This window comes from Leuresthes tenuis, unplaced genomic scaffold (genome assembly GCF_036924035.1).
Source record: "Leuresthes tenuis unplaced genomic scaffold, fLeuTen1.0.hap1 SCAF_2, whole genome shotgun sequence".
NCBI classification, from domain to species: Eukaryota; Metazoa; Chordata; class Actinopteri; order Atheriniformes; family Atherinopsidae; genus Leuresthes; species Leuresthes tenuis.
In genome coordinates this window covers 27,703,471-27,719,222 of record NW_027325356.1, presented here as the reverse complement: position 1 = coordinate 27,719,222, position 15,752 = coordinate 27,703,471, and the positions used below count along the sequence as shown (strand labels likewise).

The window sequence follows — 15,752 nt, the reverse complement described above, 5'->3', positions numbered from 1 at the left end:
TTCTCTCTTGCAGCTCACAGCACTTCAAACCAGTGCGCTCATCTGTTTGCACACCATGAATTTCTAGGAAATTGCATCTGAGCTTGACTGTTAAGAAATAGTTCAGAGTGAATTGTTTATGTTGTAAATATAATCCACAGCATACTTTTGAGTACTCTGAACTTAACTCCAACATTGTTTTGGGTGTATGTTTGTGTGTGTTTGCATTGTTCTGCCCACAGTCCAGCACTGTAACATTCGGTGTATGAATGGGGGAACATGTACAGAGGACCACTGCCTGTGTCAGAAAGGCTACGTGGGAAACCACTGCGGTCAACGTAAGGATCACTGTGACTCACCTCAACATTGTCAGTTAATGTTAACGTAATTTCTTTTGTATGAAGATTAGGTATCCAACCTTTTTTTCTAACATTTTAGTTTTTAGTGCTTTTTTCTCACACTTTCACATCCATTTTCTTGTGCAGTGGAAAACAAATTCTTGACTGATAATGCTGTGGCGTAAAAAGAGGAGATTGTCAGAAAATGTTTTAAGCTGCTATCTTTCTCTCTGGGTGATCATCATATATATATATATATGTATACATATAGCCAAAGTCACTGCACAGACATTGTCTTTAATCTCCAAATGCTTAGATAGTGAATTCGGGTTGACACTTTGACACATAATTGGCCACTTTTCAGTCACACTTGTTTTGCCATTTAACAAAAGAAACAAAAATGGGAATGAGATAAGCTTCATTGGGAATATTGCTGCATTGTTGTTCAATATATGTGAGCAAAGAAAGCAGGAGAGAAGCAAACAGATGTGAAGCGCTGGTGCAAAGAGGAATGCAACATGTGACATTATAACTTGGCATAAAATGCTAACTTTATCAACTGTTAAGCTCCATTCCTAAAGGCTGGGCTCCTGGATTCCATATTATGTGTCCTGTTTGGGATACTGATTAAATAATATTTACTTTTCGGTGGTTAGATTTTCTATATTAGATCAACTACTTTTAAATTTCACAATCATTTCTTGATTATTTAACTATTAGCTGATTTATTTGCGACTACCACAGACATTACAATGCCTTTGTCCCCTTTTATGTTTGGTTTGAGGAAGTAAAGGTTTCTGTTTTTTTCATTTAAATTTTTTACAAAGTTGATATTTGTCACTGCTGTTGGAGCAGCTGAGAACTGTGCAGGATTCTCCTGACTTACCAGACATTGTTGTGAAAATGGACATTTCACAAAGTAAAAGCAAAAGAAAATTGTACTCTTGCTAGGATGGGTTGCATTGCAACATGCGCATATTGTAAGGCCCCTCGGAGAAATGGCGACATGTTTTCCTCTGGTACTTGCCTGTATTTGTCTATAGAGGGCCAGTTTTCCTTCCATTTGAGAATGGAAGTTGTGGGCATTTTACCCAAGGATAGAGTGGTTTGCTGATGTAACCTTGGCTCCCCATAAGCACTGGCGTTTCGCTTATCACTGGTGCTGTGGGTTGTCGGTTAGGTAGCAGTCAGATGATTGGTTCTGTTGTTGCTGAGCTGATGTGCAAACAAGAATTAAACAGGTTCTCTTCAGATCCAAACGTTTTATGAGTAACTTATTTGCAGGAATAGCCCAGGATGATTGAGACGATCTGAAACGATTTGACGATTTGAAACATCTATCACAGTGTACAACAGCATCTTGATGAAACCTTAATTTTGTATCCTTACTATATTTATTTAGTGTGTGCGCTATAATTTTTCGAGCTACCGAAGGAGAGTCGCCAGGCTTTAGCAGCTAGCACCTGTCTTCTCATGTGAAATACAACAAGAAAAGAAAAACTATAAGCATTTTACCAAAAAGAGATTTAAACAGCTCACCCTGATATTGTAGCTTACCTTACAGTCCTTGTGTCGTCTCATGGTTTGTTTGTCTCTCTTTTCATCCCCAGCGGTTTGCGAAAATGGCTGTCTCAATGGAGGAAGGTGTGTGGCTCCCAACAGATGTGTCTGCACGTACGGCTTCACCGGGGCCCAGTGTGAAAGAGGTAATGAGTGCCACACGACAGAGCTCAACATCCCACCATCTCAGTGCTCTACATTCACTACTCACGGCTCCCGGTGCACTTTTCAAACCCACACGTGCTGCTTTTGTGAGAACGTGACTCCGTGTTGAATGGCGGTTCTTTCATGTGACTGCTTAGTCATGCCGCCGGCTGGAAGAATGTGGTTTGTTGTGGAACATTTGCATGTCAAGCTTGAGCTCAGAAATGACCATTATTTTCCACATGTGCTTTGAAACAACGCTCTGGGGAATGTAATGTCTTTCTGAGTGTGCGCTGTTTGTTAACTGAAGACCTCCCATCCTCCTGTGGTTGCTCTCAGGCACATGTGAGCAAAGACTCCAAAGTATACAAAGTAACCGAGGGCAGTCTGTCCTCTGTTTGAGGGAAATGCGTGTGTATGCACGTCTGTGCATGTGTTTTGTGTATTTTCTGAGTGTCTGTGGCAGTAGTGACCTATAGAGGTCAAAGTGTTGGCCTTGTAACAGTAATATTTAGATTGACAGCAGAGCTCTTAATTAGTAACATCCCTTTTAACAAGGTCATGTCTCAGAGACCTGTCAGGCGGGTCTGCCCAAGGATTTGTCCTTTGGTTTACTTTAGTATGTTCTTAAAACCCTACAGCTAATAAGCACTATCTGGTCGCCTGATGTTTCAGTAGCAGACCTTATCTGGTGGAACACATACTGTGGTATCTGCTCTTTCCTGTAGAAGTGTGGCCAGATGGTGTATAACTGTTGATTCAAAATTCAAACTGAACATTTTTTCAGCAAACATTATCTTCAGGATGTTCATAGTTTTCAGGGAACATAATGAATCTCAGAATCCCTGTGCTGTGGTGAAGGAAGTAATGCAAATACCACATCTGGTTTTAAAACTTAGATTTGCCATGCAAGGTGAGGAGAATGCAAACAGGCCACTGACTTTTTCTGTTCTATTGATATGAGTCTCTGAGTGAAACTGGAGTGCTAACTGTTGTGCTTGGAGGCTGGTTTCCATCTCCACTCAGTGATCATAACATGGTGTTGAATTAAATTTGGACATCCGTTGGTGTCATTGCACATTATGTTGTTACAAAAGCTATGATAGAACAAGTCAGTGCAGAGTGTTTTTCTTATATTATATATCTGTACTTTTATATACTGCTGAATATCTGTAGTATAATATAATGCTCAGAAGTTTGACAAAGACATTATGTCAGACATTATGTCAGGCTCTGGGAGCCAAAATGACTCAGTAAAACAAGCCAGAGATCTGGAATAATCTTCTTTCCTTTTAGATAGGGAAACCAACAGTCAAAGTCTCACCTCCTTTTCTCACTGAAGAATAAACAGCCTTTGTAGACTGCATCTCCACAACCACTTTCTAATTCAGCCACATTTAACCCTTGGCTGAGGCTTTACATCAATGCAAAGTCTTATGTCTGTTTACATCTGTTTCCCCCAGAGCTCATATGACATTAAGTTAGATCCCCACACATATATACGTAGGCGCCACGTTGGTCATTGGTTCATACATCAACAGCGCTTCTATAGTGCTAGTGGCAACTTCTTAGAATTAAGGAGGACTGAACGAGGTAAGGATATCTGGAAGCTGCACAAACTGTGTTTATACCATGGTCTGGATGAATACCCACTTCTGATTGGCTGGAGGGCGTTGGTTAAAATATGATAATGGACACTGAGGAAAGACATTCCGGTCAAATTGCCTGATGCTCAAACGCTAGTTGGTAACCATGGCAACGGAGACTCAACGTAATTAAACTCAACGTCGGACGGTTCACGTCTCTGCGTCGTACATTAATTTCTGATAATGAACACCTCGTCGGGCATTGTCCCTTACATATTGTACAGAGAGTCACACCACTCAAATCAGATTGTGTAGATAGTAAGAGTTCTACCGTGATTTGATATTTTCACACCACAACTTATTGCATCTATAGGCTATCAATGATAGTACCTTACAGCTGTCTACATTGTTTCAGTACTACATCTCTATGTATATGACAATTTATGCTATATTGAACCTACAGCCTGTGTTATTTTGGCGCTGTTTTATGTTCAGCATGTCAGGTAGATGCTATGCTGTTGTTTATGTTTATTTTGGAATATTATAGTAGTATAAATGTCATGATAAAATATTGGCATTGTGTCATTTTTTGTATTATTCTTACTAATGATAGTTGTACTTAGGAATGCTTTGTTCTTTTTTTACTATCTCCAAATGAATGAGTTGTGTGCTCTAACATGAAACAGAAAAAATAAAAACTGGCATGATTGCTACATTTAATTTGGCTGCTTTACTGTGTAAAGTGATGCCTCTTAAAGTTTTAACCAGAGAAAAATTAGCCTAATCAATTCCTGACAAACGGAAGGTTTTACACTTTTCTATGACAATGAATTATTTTTCGATCACATATGTATTTCACTCTGTAAATCTTGCTCTCTCGTCAGCATCTGTCATTGACTATTGGTTAATTGTTAAGTTACTGAGGAGCAAACGTTTGAGTATAAAAAGCAAATGCCCATGAAAATGTAAAACTTGTCATATTTTTTTCCTGTAAAAAGGAAACTTCCTGTTCACTTCGTGTTAGTTTAATGCCCTGTCTTGCCCTGACCAATATTGCGGACACATTGATGTATCACAGAAACAGGCTCAGGCTGTCAATGTATACATGTCAATGGTGAGATCACATTAGATGACACATTGCTTCTTGATAGCACACCTTGCCTTGACAATCACAAGGATTTCCCATAGTGGTTGATGCACCATTATTTTTAAATCTTTTGGTGTGAGGATGTTCAAGATTGGCAAGAAGCTCATAAATGGAGCTGTATCTTGTATGTAATGTAACTTGGACTTGACCTACACCGCCAAGTTGTTGTTGTTTTGTTTTGTTTCCATTTGGCACATAGTTGCCTGTTGAAGCGAAAGCAGCACACTTTGTCCACATGTTTGGTTTTCAGGTACAGGTGATTATAACTTTGTTCAATTTTATGTCTAGATTTGTTTTCCCTTTTCATTCAAAATGGCTCTAAATAAATTGATCAATAACATACATTTGTAACCCACCCATATTCTATTGTTCCTTCATTTTACCTTTGGTTATTTCAAGAGAGGTAGAGAATGTAGGCATGTGGATCCAGTGGCGTTTTGGGCTAAGTTACTTTCACTGGAATTTCCTTGGCAAGGATCCATCACCTCCCAGGGGAAAGACATTGTGCTCTCACATAAACACTAGCACATGCATGAAACACATGTGTTTGCACACCCCACTCGGTTTTTAATGTAATTTACAGAACCATACCCCATTATGGCTTGATCTTATCACATTAACAAAAACACGAGCTTTCCACAAACATGTGATCTGGCCAGGGGAGAAGTAGTTGCACTCAGGACTGTGGGGCTTTCTTGAATGTAGAAATATCCTGCTGCTCTCAGGTCTCGAACACATCACTGCTGGAGAGCTGTATGCTGCCCAAGTGACTGGTTATCTGCTGACCAGTGATCCTGTCACCAGACACTGCTGACTTGTACATCAACGTGTTCTTTGTTGGCTACAAATGTGATTTAGGTTGGAATGTGACATTTGTGAGAATGCAGCAGGCACAGTGCTGCTGCCTTCAAGGCTCTCTCCTCCTTCTGCAGAGTCATTTAACAACAGAGCAATAAAATCTAGATTTTGCTATGACGCCACTGAGTTCACTTGGGATGGTGGTGAAAGACTGGCCTGAAACGTGGCAACACGTGAGCTACACAGTCAAAAAAAAATAAAAATCAGCAAGTATAGCACCAGGAGGAAGTCGGTCAGTCAGCCAAGGGATTCTCTTGTCTCTTAATGCCTCACTTGACTTTTGCCTATCAGCCCCTGTTCTATCCCAATGCAAATCTCAGTAGATAGATAAACAAGTGTGTGTCTCCATTTGTGTTTTAGTGCATGTTTAACTTGTTAGTTCTGGGAGAATGGAATAATCCTGATGACCTGCCAATAGGGAAGACCCCACCCAGATATATGACCCCAAAATGCGTGCATGCAAGCACAAATCACACAAACGCATGCATACACAGATACAGTGGTAAAAACTATTTTCATGTAAATACGTGCAAGATGTCTTTAATGAGAATCATCTGCAATAATATGGAAAAAGTGAAAGATTTTTGATGTGTCAATAAATTCTTGAATCACTCAAGGAAGCTCTTTTGACCCACTTTCCAGCGGGCTTCCTTCCAGTAAACGCACCTCCACCTAAACACAGACACAAGCTCTCCATTACGATATGTGGATACATGCTTGCCGAAGCTACGATAATATGTTTCCCACATTTTTTTCAAAAGTAGAACAGTAAACCAAAAACGGTGGAGGAACATTTCTGTAAGTTTCGGCATGCTTTGAGATCATTGCTGGCCAGATCGTGGCTGAAATGAGCTGACATTCCATGTGTGTGTGTTTAAGTGTGTGAACACGTGCGATTACTCTCAGATGTACAGGACATGGGTGGATCCCCCAGCTGTATGCAGTACACAGAGACAGAAAGATGACGAATAAAATGACACAATTTTCACCCAACAGCTGTCCGCCTCTCCCTGTTTACCTCAGCTGACTGTTAAAGTGCTGTGCTTGTATTTACTTTATTCCTTTCTCAGATGTTTGAGTTTCAATACTTGCTCTCCTTCAAAGGAGGCTATGATAGGCTGGAATATGTCCGATGTGTACTATGTGAATACTTTCCATAGTTTCTGTAATTGCTTTTCCTAAATAGAGTGTTGCTTTGTTGGTGCCGGCTTTATGTAGACAGATGATATCTGATAACTGGTTTACTGTTTTATTATAGAAAAAGTCCCTTTTTTCTGTTTTTGAGAGAATGTTTGTGTGTCTGAAGTCAGGGTAAAGTGTAAGTGTAAAACTCTCCAAAAACACAACCCTTGCATTTTTTTAATGCCCCTTTCTTTGAAAGTTCCTAATTTAATGAGCGATTTTGATTTTCGTTTCAAATTTATGTCACTCGTCAAGTTTAATCTACCTCCTCTGCTAAGCCTTGACCTCTGAGCCCCGCCCGCTGGCGTCCACCCTGCTGTACTGTAGACAGCTGTACTGTGGAGCATGCGTCTTACATCTACCACCAGCCTCAGATGATATAAAGGCCCAGTGGATAAATTATAATTGAGGGAATGTTCCCGTAAGAGTTAGTGAAAGACGATGCATGTGCAGCAGCCACTTTACATCAGACAACTTGGTCCAATTGGTGCAAGAGGTAGTAGCAGCTGACCTCACCAGAGAGGCAGACTGTGGGCAGAGTTGAGCACTTGCTAAGTCCCCACCTCACCAAACAGACTCTCAATAGACAGCTGTGAAAACAGGGTTGAGACAAGAGCCACTGTGCTTAAACTAACACGTATTTTGACCAAAGCCCGTCTCTTACGTCTTAATAAGACCTCAGAAAATTGAGTCAAATTGTTCAAAAAGGGGGGCATAATTTGTCACATAATTTAAAGCTCACTTTGTTGAAAAGACACCAAACCGACAATCGGACATTGGGCACGTCTAGAACATCTGTGATTATCTGTCGCTCTTGTGTTTTTGTAGTGTGTACCCCTTTGCCATTGTCAGATTCAAGTAGTAGAATTGTTGTTGCAGCTGTCGTTTAAAGAGCTTGCTCGATTGGCTGTTCAGTGTGGCGAATGACCGCATGAGAAAGCAGCAACAAAGTGGGTTAGCCATTGTTTAACTTTCCAGAAATGTATTTCACAAACAGGTTAGTAACTTACTGAGGAGACAATGCTCGACACCACCATCTACTCAGCTGTGAAACTGTATGAATGTACTATGCGTCATGTGCGACAAACAGTGCTAAGATAATACTATACAGTTGAGAAATAATTTCAAAATGACCCCACACGTTTTTCTTATTGTTACTAATATTGCTCTTTTATAGGGTTATATACTATATATCGGGGGATATAAGTATAAGCACCACTCAGAGCTGTATGTCTGCATTTCTGGTTTCCCCTCATGCACCTACTGTATAAAACAATGGATAAAGTAGTCTGCTGTCCTGATACCTATGCAGAACTACCTTGAAGTTTAATACCACTGATGGCCACTAGGTGCTGACTCCAAAACTTTTAGCTACAGTGGAATCCCATTAAGAGAGCATCAGTTTCTGTCTTGAAATACTGACTCAATACGTTTGTCTTATGGTTCTTATGTTCTGGTGATCCCTCTTAATATATATATTTCAAAGGTAACATGTTTTTGTCCAACCAGCATTCAAGCACCACTCTCCCACCCCACCCTCTTGTCCAAATTTGGTAGCTCCAGACAGACACTGACAGTGACGACCAAATCCAGAGCTCGAGGTATTAATAACAGAATTTCACAAGCCATTTAGTGACATCACAGTGACTTGGTTTTTCCTCGTGACTCAAGCACAATCTTAACTCTGGAGCAGTTTCCCTACACACTGAGCATCCTTGTGACCAGGATCTGGCATCTGTTCATGATTGCATATCTGGATGGTGTGAAGTAGAGCCATACAGAGCAGTGCAGTTGAGAAACAGACACACATGCTGGAAGAAAATGAGAGCAGCGAAACAACTGTAGAGACTCTTACATTGATCTGAAATTAAAGAAATGCACCAAGATAATATGAGCCGTCTACTTGAGTATGCTTGCACATCACTAATAAGGCAAGAATCTTTATTTCTAAGCATAGTTAAAGATAGCAAGCGTTTACCAAAATGCTGTACAACTGAAAGAATATGAGTAAAACAATAAAAGCTGAATTAGTAAAAGCAACACAAACCAAGCAGATGGATTCAAACAAAAATAATCAAAAGTCATAAACTTGTCCGATTAAAATGCCAAAGAATAGATGTAATTGGCTGCCCACCGTTCCAATGTATGGTATCTGCCTCCATGAGGGTGTGTGACCCTGTGCATGTGTGTTGAACAGGTGCCAACCTGGATGGGTCAAATGCGGAGAGTAATTTTGTGTGAATAACATGACAATAAAGTAATCTTAAATCCATTTAAATCCATCTTTTTTTGAATGTTTAAAGTTACAAGATCTTAGAGATAAGAAGATGCTAATCTATTCAATTACTTGAAACACACAGGAAGGTTTTAAAATCAGTTCTTAGATTAACTTGGAGGCAAAATGGTAAAATGTGATCACTCTTGTGTGTGCCTGTCAGAAGTTGAACTGCAGTATTTTGGACAAGTTTGAGATGAGAAAGCAGGGACTGGCTGATGTTTCGCTGACTGCTAACGTTTGATATATCTTTTTCCAAAAAAGAGGCCTGAAAGTTAGCCACCCACTCGGTTAGGGAAATGGTTCCGTAGTTTGGTTTTGTTTGAAACCCTAAACATTTAAATCTGCAACTCCAAAGTGGAAATGTTCTGCTGTTTGGTTTTGACTGCTTGTCTCACACACTACACGTCATCACAAGTCTTTAAAACCTATCCAAAGATCTGTCCTTGTTCTTTTGCCTTTCTATTGTTATTGTTAAAACACTGATCACATTTCATCTTTGATTTTATACTGAGACTCCATGCTTTTGTCATTCACTTATTTCCTCTTATATTTGTCTGTGGTTTTTGTGATTGTTCTTTTTTATATCAATGTGATCTACTCTAGTCAGTGTTTGGTGTTTAGAAATATGCTCTATCCGTAAACTAACTCGACTGGGCTAGATATGAAACTGGATCCAGAGGACTGTTAGTTTTATTATGATCATGAATATTTAGGAAACATGGAGGTTTAGATAGTGACTGGCTGGTTGTTGTCCTAGTGCTAATGCAAGCTGACTAACTATTCAGTTGACTTCATATATTATGTAGACCTGAGAATGGTATCGGTATTCTTAACTTCAGGATAGAAAGTGAAACACACATTTGGTAGATTGCTACATTTTTCTGTTATGTAACTGTTATAACTGGTGTAGCAGGTACAATGTAAAGTTTTTGCATTACTGCAGCTCCACAATAATGTGCCACAGAATCAGAATTGATATAGTAATATTTTTGTGGTTGTTATTAAGTTAATGAAGTGGATTTATAAGTGGGACATTTCCCTCAGGTATGTGATTGTGCAGAACATTCCCAAGTTGGAAAATTTGTAAAATACAGTTTCTTCCAAATTGTACTTGGTTATATGCACTTAGTTCATTTCCAGCTCTTGGTGGAAGGAGAAGTCGACAAAGAATCAAAAGCATTTGGTCTCCAGTAGAGCCTAAGCAGGAGGGAGTGAGAAAGAGAAAGAAAGATGACCCAGTTCTGTTTCACACAGGGCTGGTGCCAGAGGCAGAGAGACCGTGGAGGCTGTGGTGCACGTGACGGGTCTGGGCTGGGCCTAGGTCCACACGGGAAACGCACAATGTCTCGTTTGTTTTAAACGACTGCACTGTTGGAACTGGTCTCCCTCTTTCCTCTCGCTGTCTGTTGTCTGCTGTGAAATGTGGAAATGATTTTTGCTTTTGGATCACATCCAGATTCTTTTGGGAGTGATGTGTTTTTCCTTCTCTCCTCCTCCCGGTCCCTATCTGTGTTTCACCATCTTTTAATCCTTCACCTGATAAGATTCAGTGATTTTGTTGAATCAGTTGGGAGTTTGTAACTAAGGAGTGGTGTTTGGAGAGACAATGATGTGAGGGGATAGATGCATGCAAGCAGCCGGCTCAGGGGACTGAGGTTTAAAGCAGTTTGAGAGGGAGGAGAGAAAAACCTTCTTGATGAAGGGACTTTCTTCATGCGATACTATTTGTTAAAAGCTATTTTGTTTTAATTCTCGGCTGCTGTAGCTTGTGTGGAAATCACCTTCTATGTTCCATAGACATGCCCTGCCAGCCAGCATTAGCTGGCCTTAGGGATAATGATCTATCCCACTTGGATCATATATCACTTGAAAAATAACAAATAGCAGCAAATTACATGATACATTTGCCATTTCTCTGCAACGACACAACACAGGTAACTTAATAGCCAATGATCATATAATACATGCAGCAGACTGATTTTTCTTTGTCTGGGTGTATTTTTTTACTCTCCACAGCCGCCCACACACCTTTAAAAGGTTTTCCAGACCTCCTCTTTATCTCACACACACACACACACACATACAATGCACCTGAGGGCCGAGCTGATTGAAAAAATCAAGAACAAACAATGTATTATTTATGGAGTGTGTTCCTGTCCACTCTGAGGTACTTTCATCATGTTATGTGAGTGTGTTATAGAAGTCATACAAAATTACTTTGAGTTTGAAGGTTTTTGTTTGTGGCATCAACACTGCACATGTAATTTACGCAGGTTTTTTCAAGCTCTGCTAAAGGTTACTTTTTCACAGTGTTGGTTAAGAAACTTCACAAATGATTTCAACTTCTGTTTACATGTTCGACTGGTCACCAAATACTATAATCCACTAAATTTCTTGTGTTTGTACTGGAAGTAAAGAGACCAACCTCCTGGTTTACTTCTGCAGACTACCGCACTGGGCCATGCTTCGCCTCGGTGAATAACCAGATGTGTCAAGGCCAGCTCACAGGCATTGTCTGCACAAAAACTTTGTGCTGTGCCACAGTGGGGCGGGCGTGGGGTCACCCCTGTGAGATGTGCCCAGCCCAGCCTCACCCCTGCCGAAGAGGGTTCATACCAAACCACCGCACCGGGGCGTGCCAAGGTAAAGTCTGTTCCTCAGAGTCTCTGTCTCTTTTTCTGTTTTCGTATCTTTCTTTTTCTTTGTCACTCTCCCCCGCCTCTCGTTCTGTCAGTAAAGTGCTGCTTTTATCCTTTCTTCCCATTTTAACTCCTTCTGCCTTCTTGTCTGCCCTCGCCCTCTTTCTCTGCCATCCCCTCATCTTTACCCACCATCCCCTCACCAGAGGATTAGTTCTAATTGGGTTAAATTGGGGTGGGTGGCAGTGCCTCCCACATGTGTATGGAATGCCCTAAAACACCCGCTGTGGCGGCACTGTCAGAGTCAGTAACACGGGTCAGTGGCAGTGCCACGTGGGAGAGCTCATTTTTGGTAAGGCAGCCCTGCTCCAGACCCAACAACGTCAGATCCTCTGCAGGGGAGGCGGACCTGAGCCAGAACCAGAGGAACATGGAGTACTCTGAGACTGCATCAGGTCACAGCCTCCTGTAGGTTTTCAGCTTGAAAGCTGCGTTTTAGTTGGTCAAATTCATTAAATTAATTTAATAAAGTCATCAGTATAACTCACAAAATAGTAGATTTCAAACCTGGTGTGCTTAATCAATGACATCATAGTGTCATTGTTTATCTTCATAAACATCAGTCATGTCATGTGATTAACCCTTTAACCTTCTGTTTTATTATATACACTCCTGTGTTTTATACATGCATACATTTCCGAGGTCAACTTCCCTCAGGTTTAAGCTCCTCCTTCAGGACACATTCTTCTTCCTCTACTTTGTCACTTTCAAAGAATAATCAGAACCTGAGTGTTAAACAGACCCAGTGTCTGTCCATGCACATGCAGTGTTGTGTATATTTGTGTATAAATATTAGTTGGTGTGCACGTCATTGATCTTGTTCATGTGAATATTAGTTATAAACTGTATACTCTGTGTTCAGATGTGGATGAGTGCCAAGCTATCCCTGGAATCTGTCAAGGAGGAAACTGCATCAACACTGTGGGATCCTTTGAATGTAAATGCCCCGCTGGGCACAAGTTCAACGAGATCTCACAGAAATGTGAAGGTAAGGATTAAGCCAGAAGGCATCATGGTAAAGCTGTGCCACCAGTGTCAGCTTGAATGAAAGAGTATTCTTAAAAGTATTTTAAAAGTTGGGAGAGTTAAATACCACATCCGTCTCTATGTGGTTTACTTCACCTCAGTCGTGGCATTCTGATTATTAGTTTGTGGGGAGAAGACCACACATAAGGCACTTTTTGCTCTTCCCTTGAAAAAGGTTAATTAAACCAAAGTGGCACCCAGTATTCTGTCAGCTTTGCTGCTCTCACATGTGAGGTTGCTGACCTAAAATGTTTTCTTTCCGGCTATATGTTTAAGTTTCTCAGCTCAATTTATTGCACTGCACATAAATCAAACGTCGAGGAAATGAGGGAAGATTATGTTGTCATGTATGTTTTAAAAAGACACTTCTAGCAGCTGAAGATTGTTAACTATCAGCTTCTGACTTACTTTCATAAATATTATGTTTTAATTTTATCTTATTTCTTTCTCAAATGTGGCCTCTGAGAGACCCACGGTGTGTGTAGTATTTTGATCCAAAAAAAAGAGAACCATTTATTCTAAAAGATTTCTCTCTTCATCGCTTGCAAATATGAAAAAATAAAAAAGCTCACAGTAAGCCTGTGAAAAATACTGGCTCATTAAGACACAAATTTGACGATTTCCAGACCAACTTTGACTCCGGTTGTCTGGCACTCGTTTTCAGAGTAAAATATGTACTAGTTTATGCCCAGTAATAATTGCCGGAAAACTTCTGGAGTGTGTAAAAGACATTTCAAACGAGTTTAAGTTACAGAGTATTTCTTAAAGGACATTGTGTCTGATTTTGAACACTTTATGGAAAACGGTCCTAACGCAGGAACAGCTGCAGTGGACCCTGGATTTAATATCCTGTGACCATGTCTCATTTCCATATTCATAGCCAACGTGTGCTTTAGTGGTGAAGACATTCACATTTGAAGTTTTTTAAAATTTTATTTTACTTTGTTTTTATTTAAAAGTTTAATTACACTGTAGACCTCTTCTTTTTTCTCCTCAGATCTGGATGAGTGTACAAACATTCCGGGTCTATGCAGTTTGGGTGAATGCTCCAACACTGTAGGCAGCTACTTCTGCAAGTGTCCTCAGGGATATTACAGCTCCGTTGATGGATCCAGGTGCATAGGTGAGTTCCCGACTATTCTGCTTGTCATACCACTCTGAAAGATAATCAGCTGGGTTTTACTTGCTTTTTTTTCTTCTTGCTGGTAGAAGAGATCAAATAAGAGACATCATTTTGGTTCCTTCTATGTCTGGCATTAAGAGCAGAACGTACTGAAATCTATCCAACGTTCCAGCTGGTAGAATTTAGGTCAGTAGTCACTTGCTTGTTTGTGGTTCCACAACAATGAGCCATACTCTCTTCAAAGAGTGAGGAGCATGTGATGAGAGTGGTAAAGTGAACTCAGTGGACATTTTGGAATAAGTAGAATGAAAAGGCAGAAAAGAAAAGCTGTAGTGCTCCCCAGTCCAGCACAGTTTCACTCCGAACAGATCAGGGAAGAATTTGGGTAACAATAATCCATTAGACATTTGTGCACATTCTTACACTTGTGTGCATGCACATATAAAATACACAGTCACATTGCCCCCCCCCCCGCTTCAAGTAGAGCATGCTTGTGCAGAAGGAATGTCTGAGTCCTTCGTGCCAGAAAACTGTTGTGCCGAACATTTAGTTTTTCATGCAGTAACACCACTTCTCTGGACCCATAAGGACTGAACTTCTTTTACCTCCATCCAACTCTATCTATCTCTGAGTTTGTGTCGAACTTGACCAAAACTCAGCGGTATGGTCTGTCAGGTTCTCTCGCCGAATATCTTGGATGAGCAGAGTGTGAAACAAGACATGAAGTATTTATGTTAATAGGGAGCTTTAGTGTGAGTCATGCTGGTGCACAGTGCCAGAAACTGCAGGATCAAGGAGCAGCGCTCATAAATATGAAATGATGACTATTGGAAATGGCTTCCATCCTCCAAATGATGGAAACTCTTATAAAACAACAACTACTTTTTGATTGTTCTCTGGCCAGTTTTCTTAACATGTAGACAGCACAGGCCATTTTCCATACAGCACGAGATTTCATGCTGTGTTGTTTCCTACAGATGCTCGTGGTGGGTACTGCTACGCTTCTCTGCTGAACGGGCGGTGTGCCAACCAAAACTCGCAGCTGTTGACCAAAATGCAGTGCTGCTGTGATAGTGGGCGCTGCTGGTCTGACAATTCCACCCCTGAAATGTGCCCCATGCGTGGAACAGGTTGAGTCCCTCATCATCACAATGCTTTTCAATTTTACTTTCTCATGAGTCTCAATGTCTCAATACCGAGCAAACCTTTCTTTGATATTTAATGTGCTCATTTTAGAGGAGTACCAGAGACTGTGCATCCAGACACTTGATAATAACAGAGAGGTGGTGATACCTGGTCGTGTCCCTGGGTCTCCGGACATACCATTCATCTACCCAGTTCCACGTCCGGACTCAGTTCCTGGGCCAATACCTGGAGTGTTTCCCGGTCAAGTTCCCATCCAATATCCAGGCCTGGTCCCATTTAACATACCGGGTCAAACTCCAGGACAACTACCTATACAGCCTCCTCCATCAGGTATACTCTTACTCTCTGCTTCTCTTTGGTTGTGTCAAAGTAGTTTTGAACTCGCACAGGTGAACTCGCAATTGTGCATTGCTCAACCTGACAGTCTTGTGTCTGGATTATCCAGATCCTCTTTTTGAGCTACAGCAACCCATGCTTGCCCTTGAGCTAGTTAGATACATGCTAATGATAGAAAACCTTGACAGCTGCTTTAAAAATATTCAACAAATATGTTGCAGAATGGGTTTATTTTATATTGAAATTTTCTGGATACATTTGTAGACCACAAATATCTTAATATTGACAGGATTATTAGTGTGGGATTTCAATATCCATGTTGATTTTAGGAATGGCAGTCTCACTACTGC

The 15,752-nt window shown here is 40.6% G+C and overlaps 1 protein-coding gene across 1 annotated transcript in view; it reads left to right on the top strand.

Annotated features, from left to right (window-relative positions):
* Positions 1 to 15,752, top strand: part of fbn1 (fibrillin 1) — a 72,052-nt gene that overhangs the window by 6,097 nt on the left and 50,203 nt on the right. The window contains exons 5-11 of the mRNA XM_072380916.1: positions 222 to 317; positions 1,928 to 2,023; positions 11,518 to 11,715; positions 12,634 to 12,759; positions 13,795 to 13,920; positions 14,898 to 15,050; positions 15,157 to 15,396. Of these exons, the coding sequence (XP_072237017.1) occupies positions 222 to 317; positions 1,928 to 2,023; positions 11,518 to 11,715; positions 12,634 to 12,759; positions 13,795 to 13,920; positions 14,898 to 15,050; positions 15,157 to 15,396 (1,035 nt within the window). The remainder of the gene's footprint in view (positions 1 to 221; positions 318 to 1,927; positions 2,024 to 11,517; positions 11,716 to 12,633; positions 12,760 to 13,794; positions 13,921 to 14,897; positions 15,051 to 15,156; positions 15,397 to 15,752) is intronic.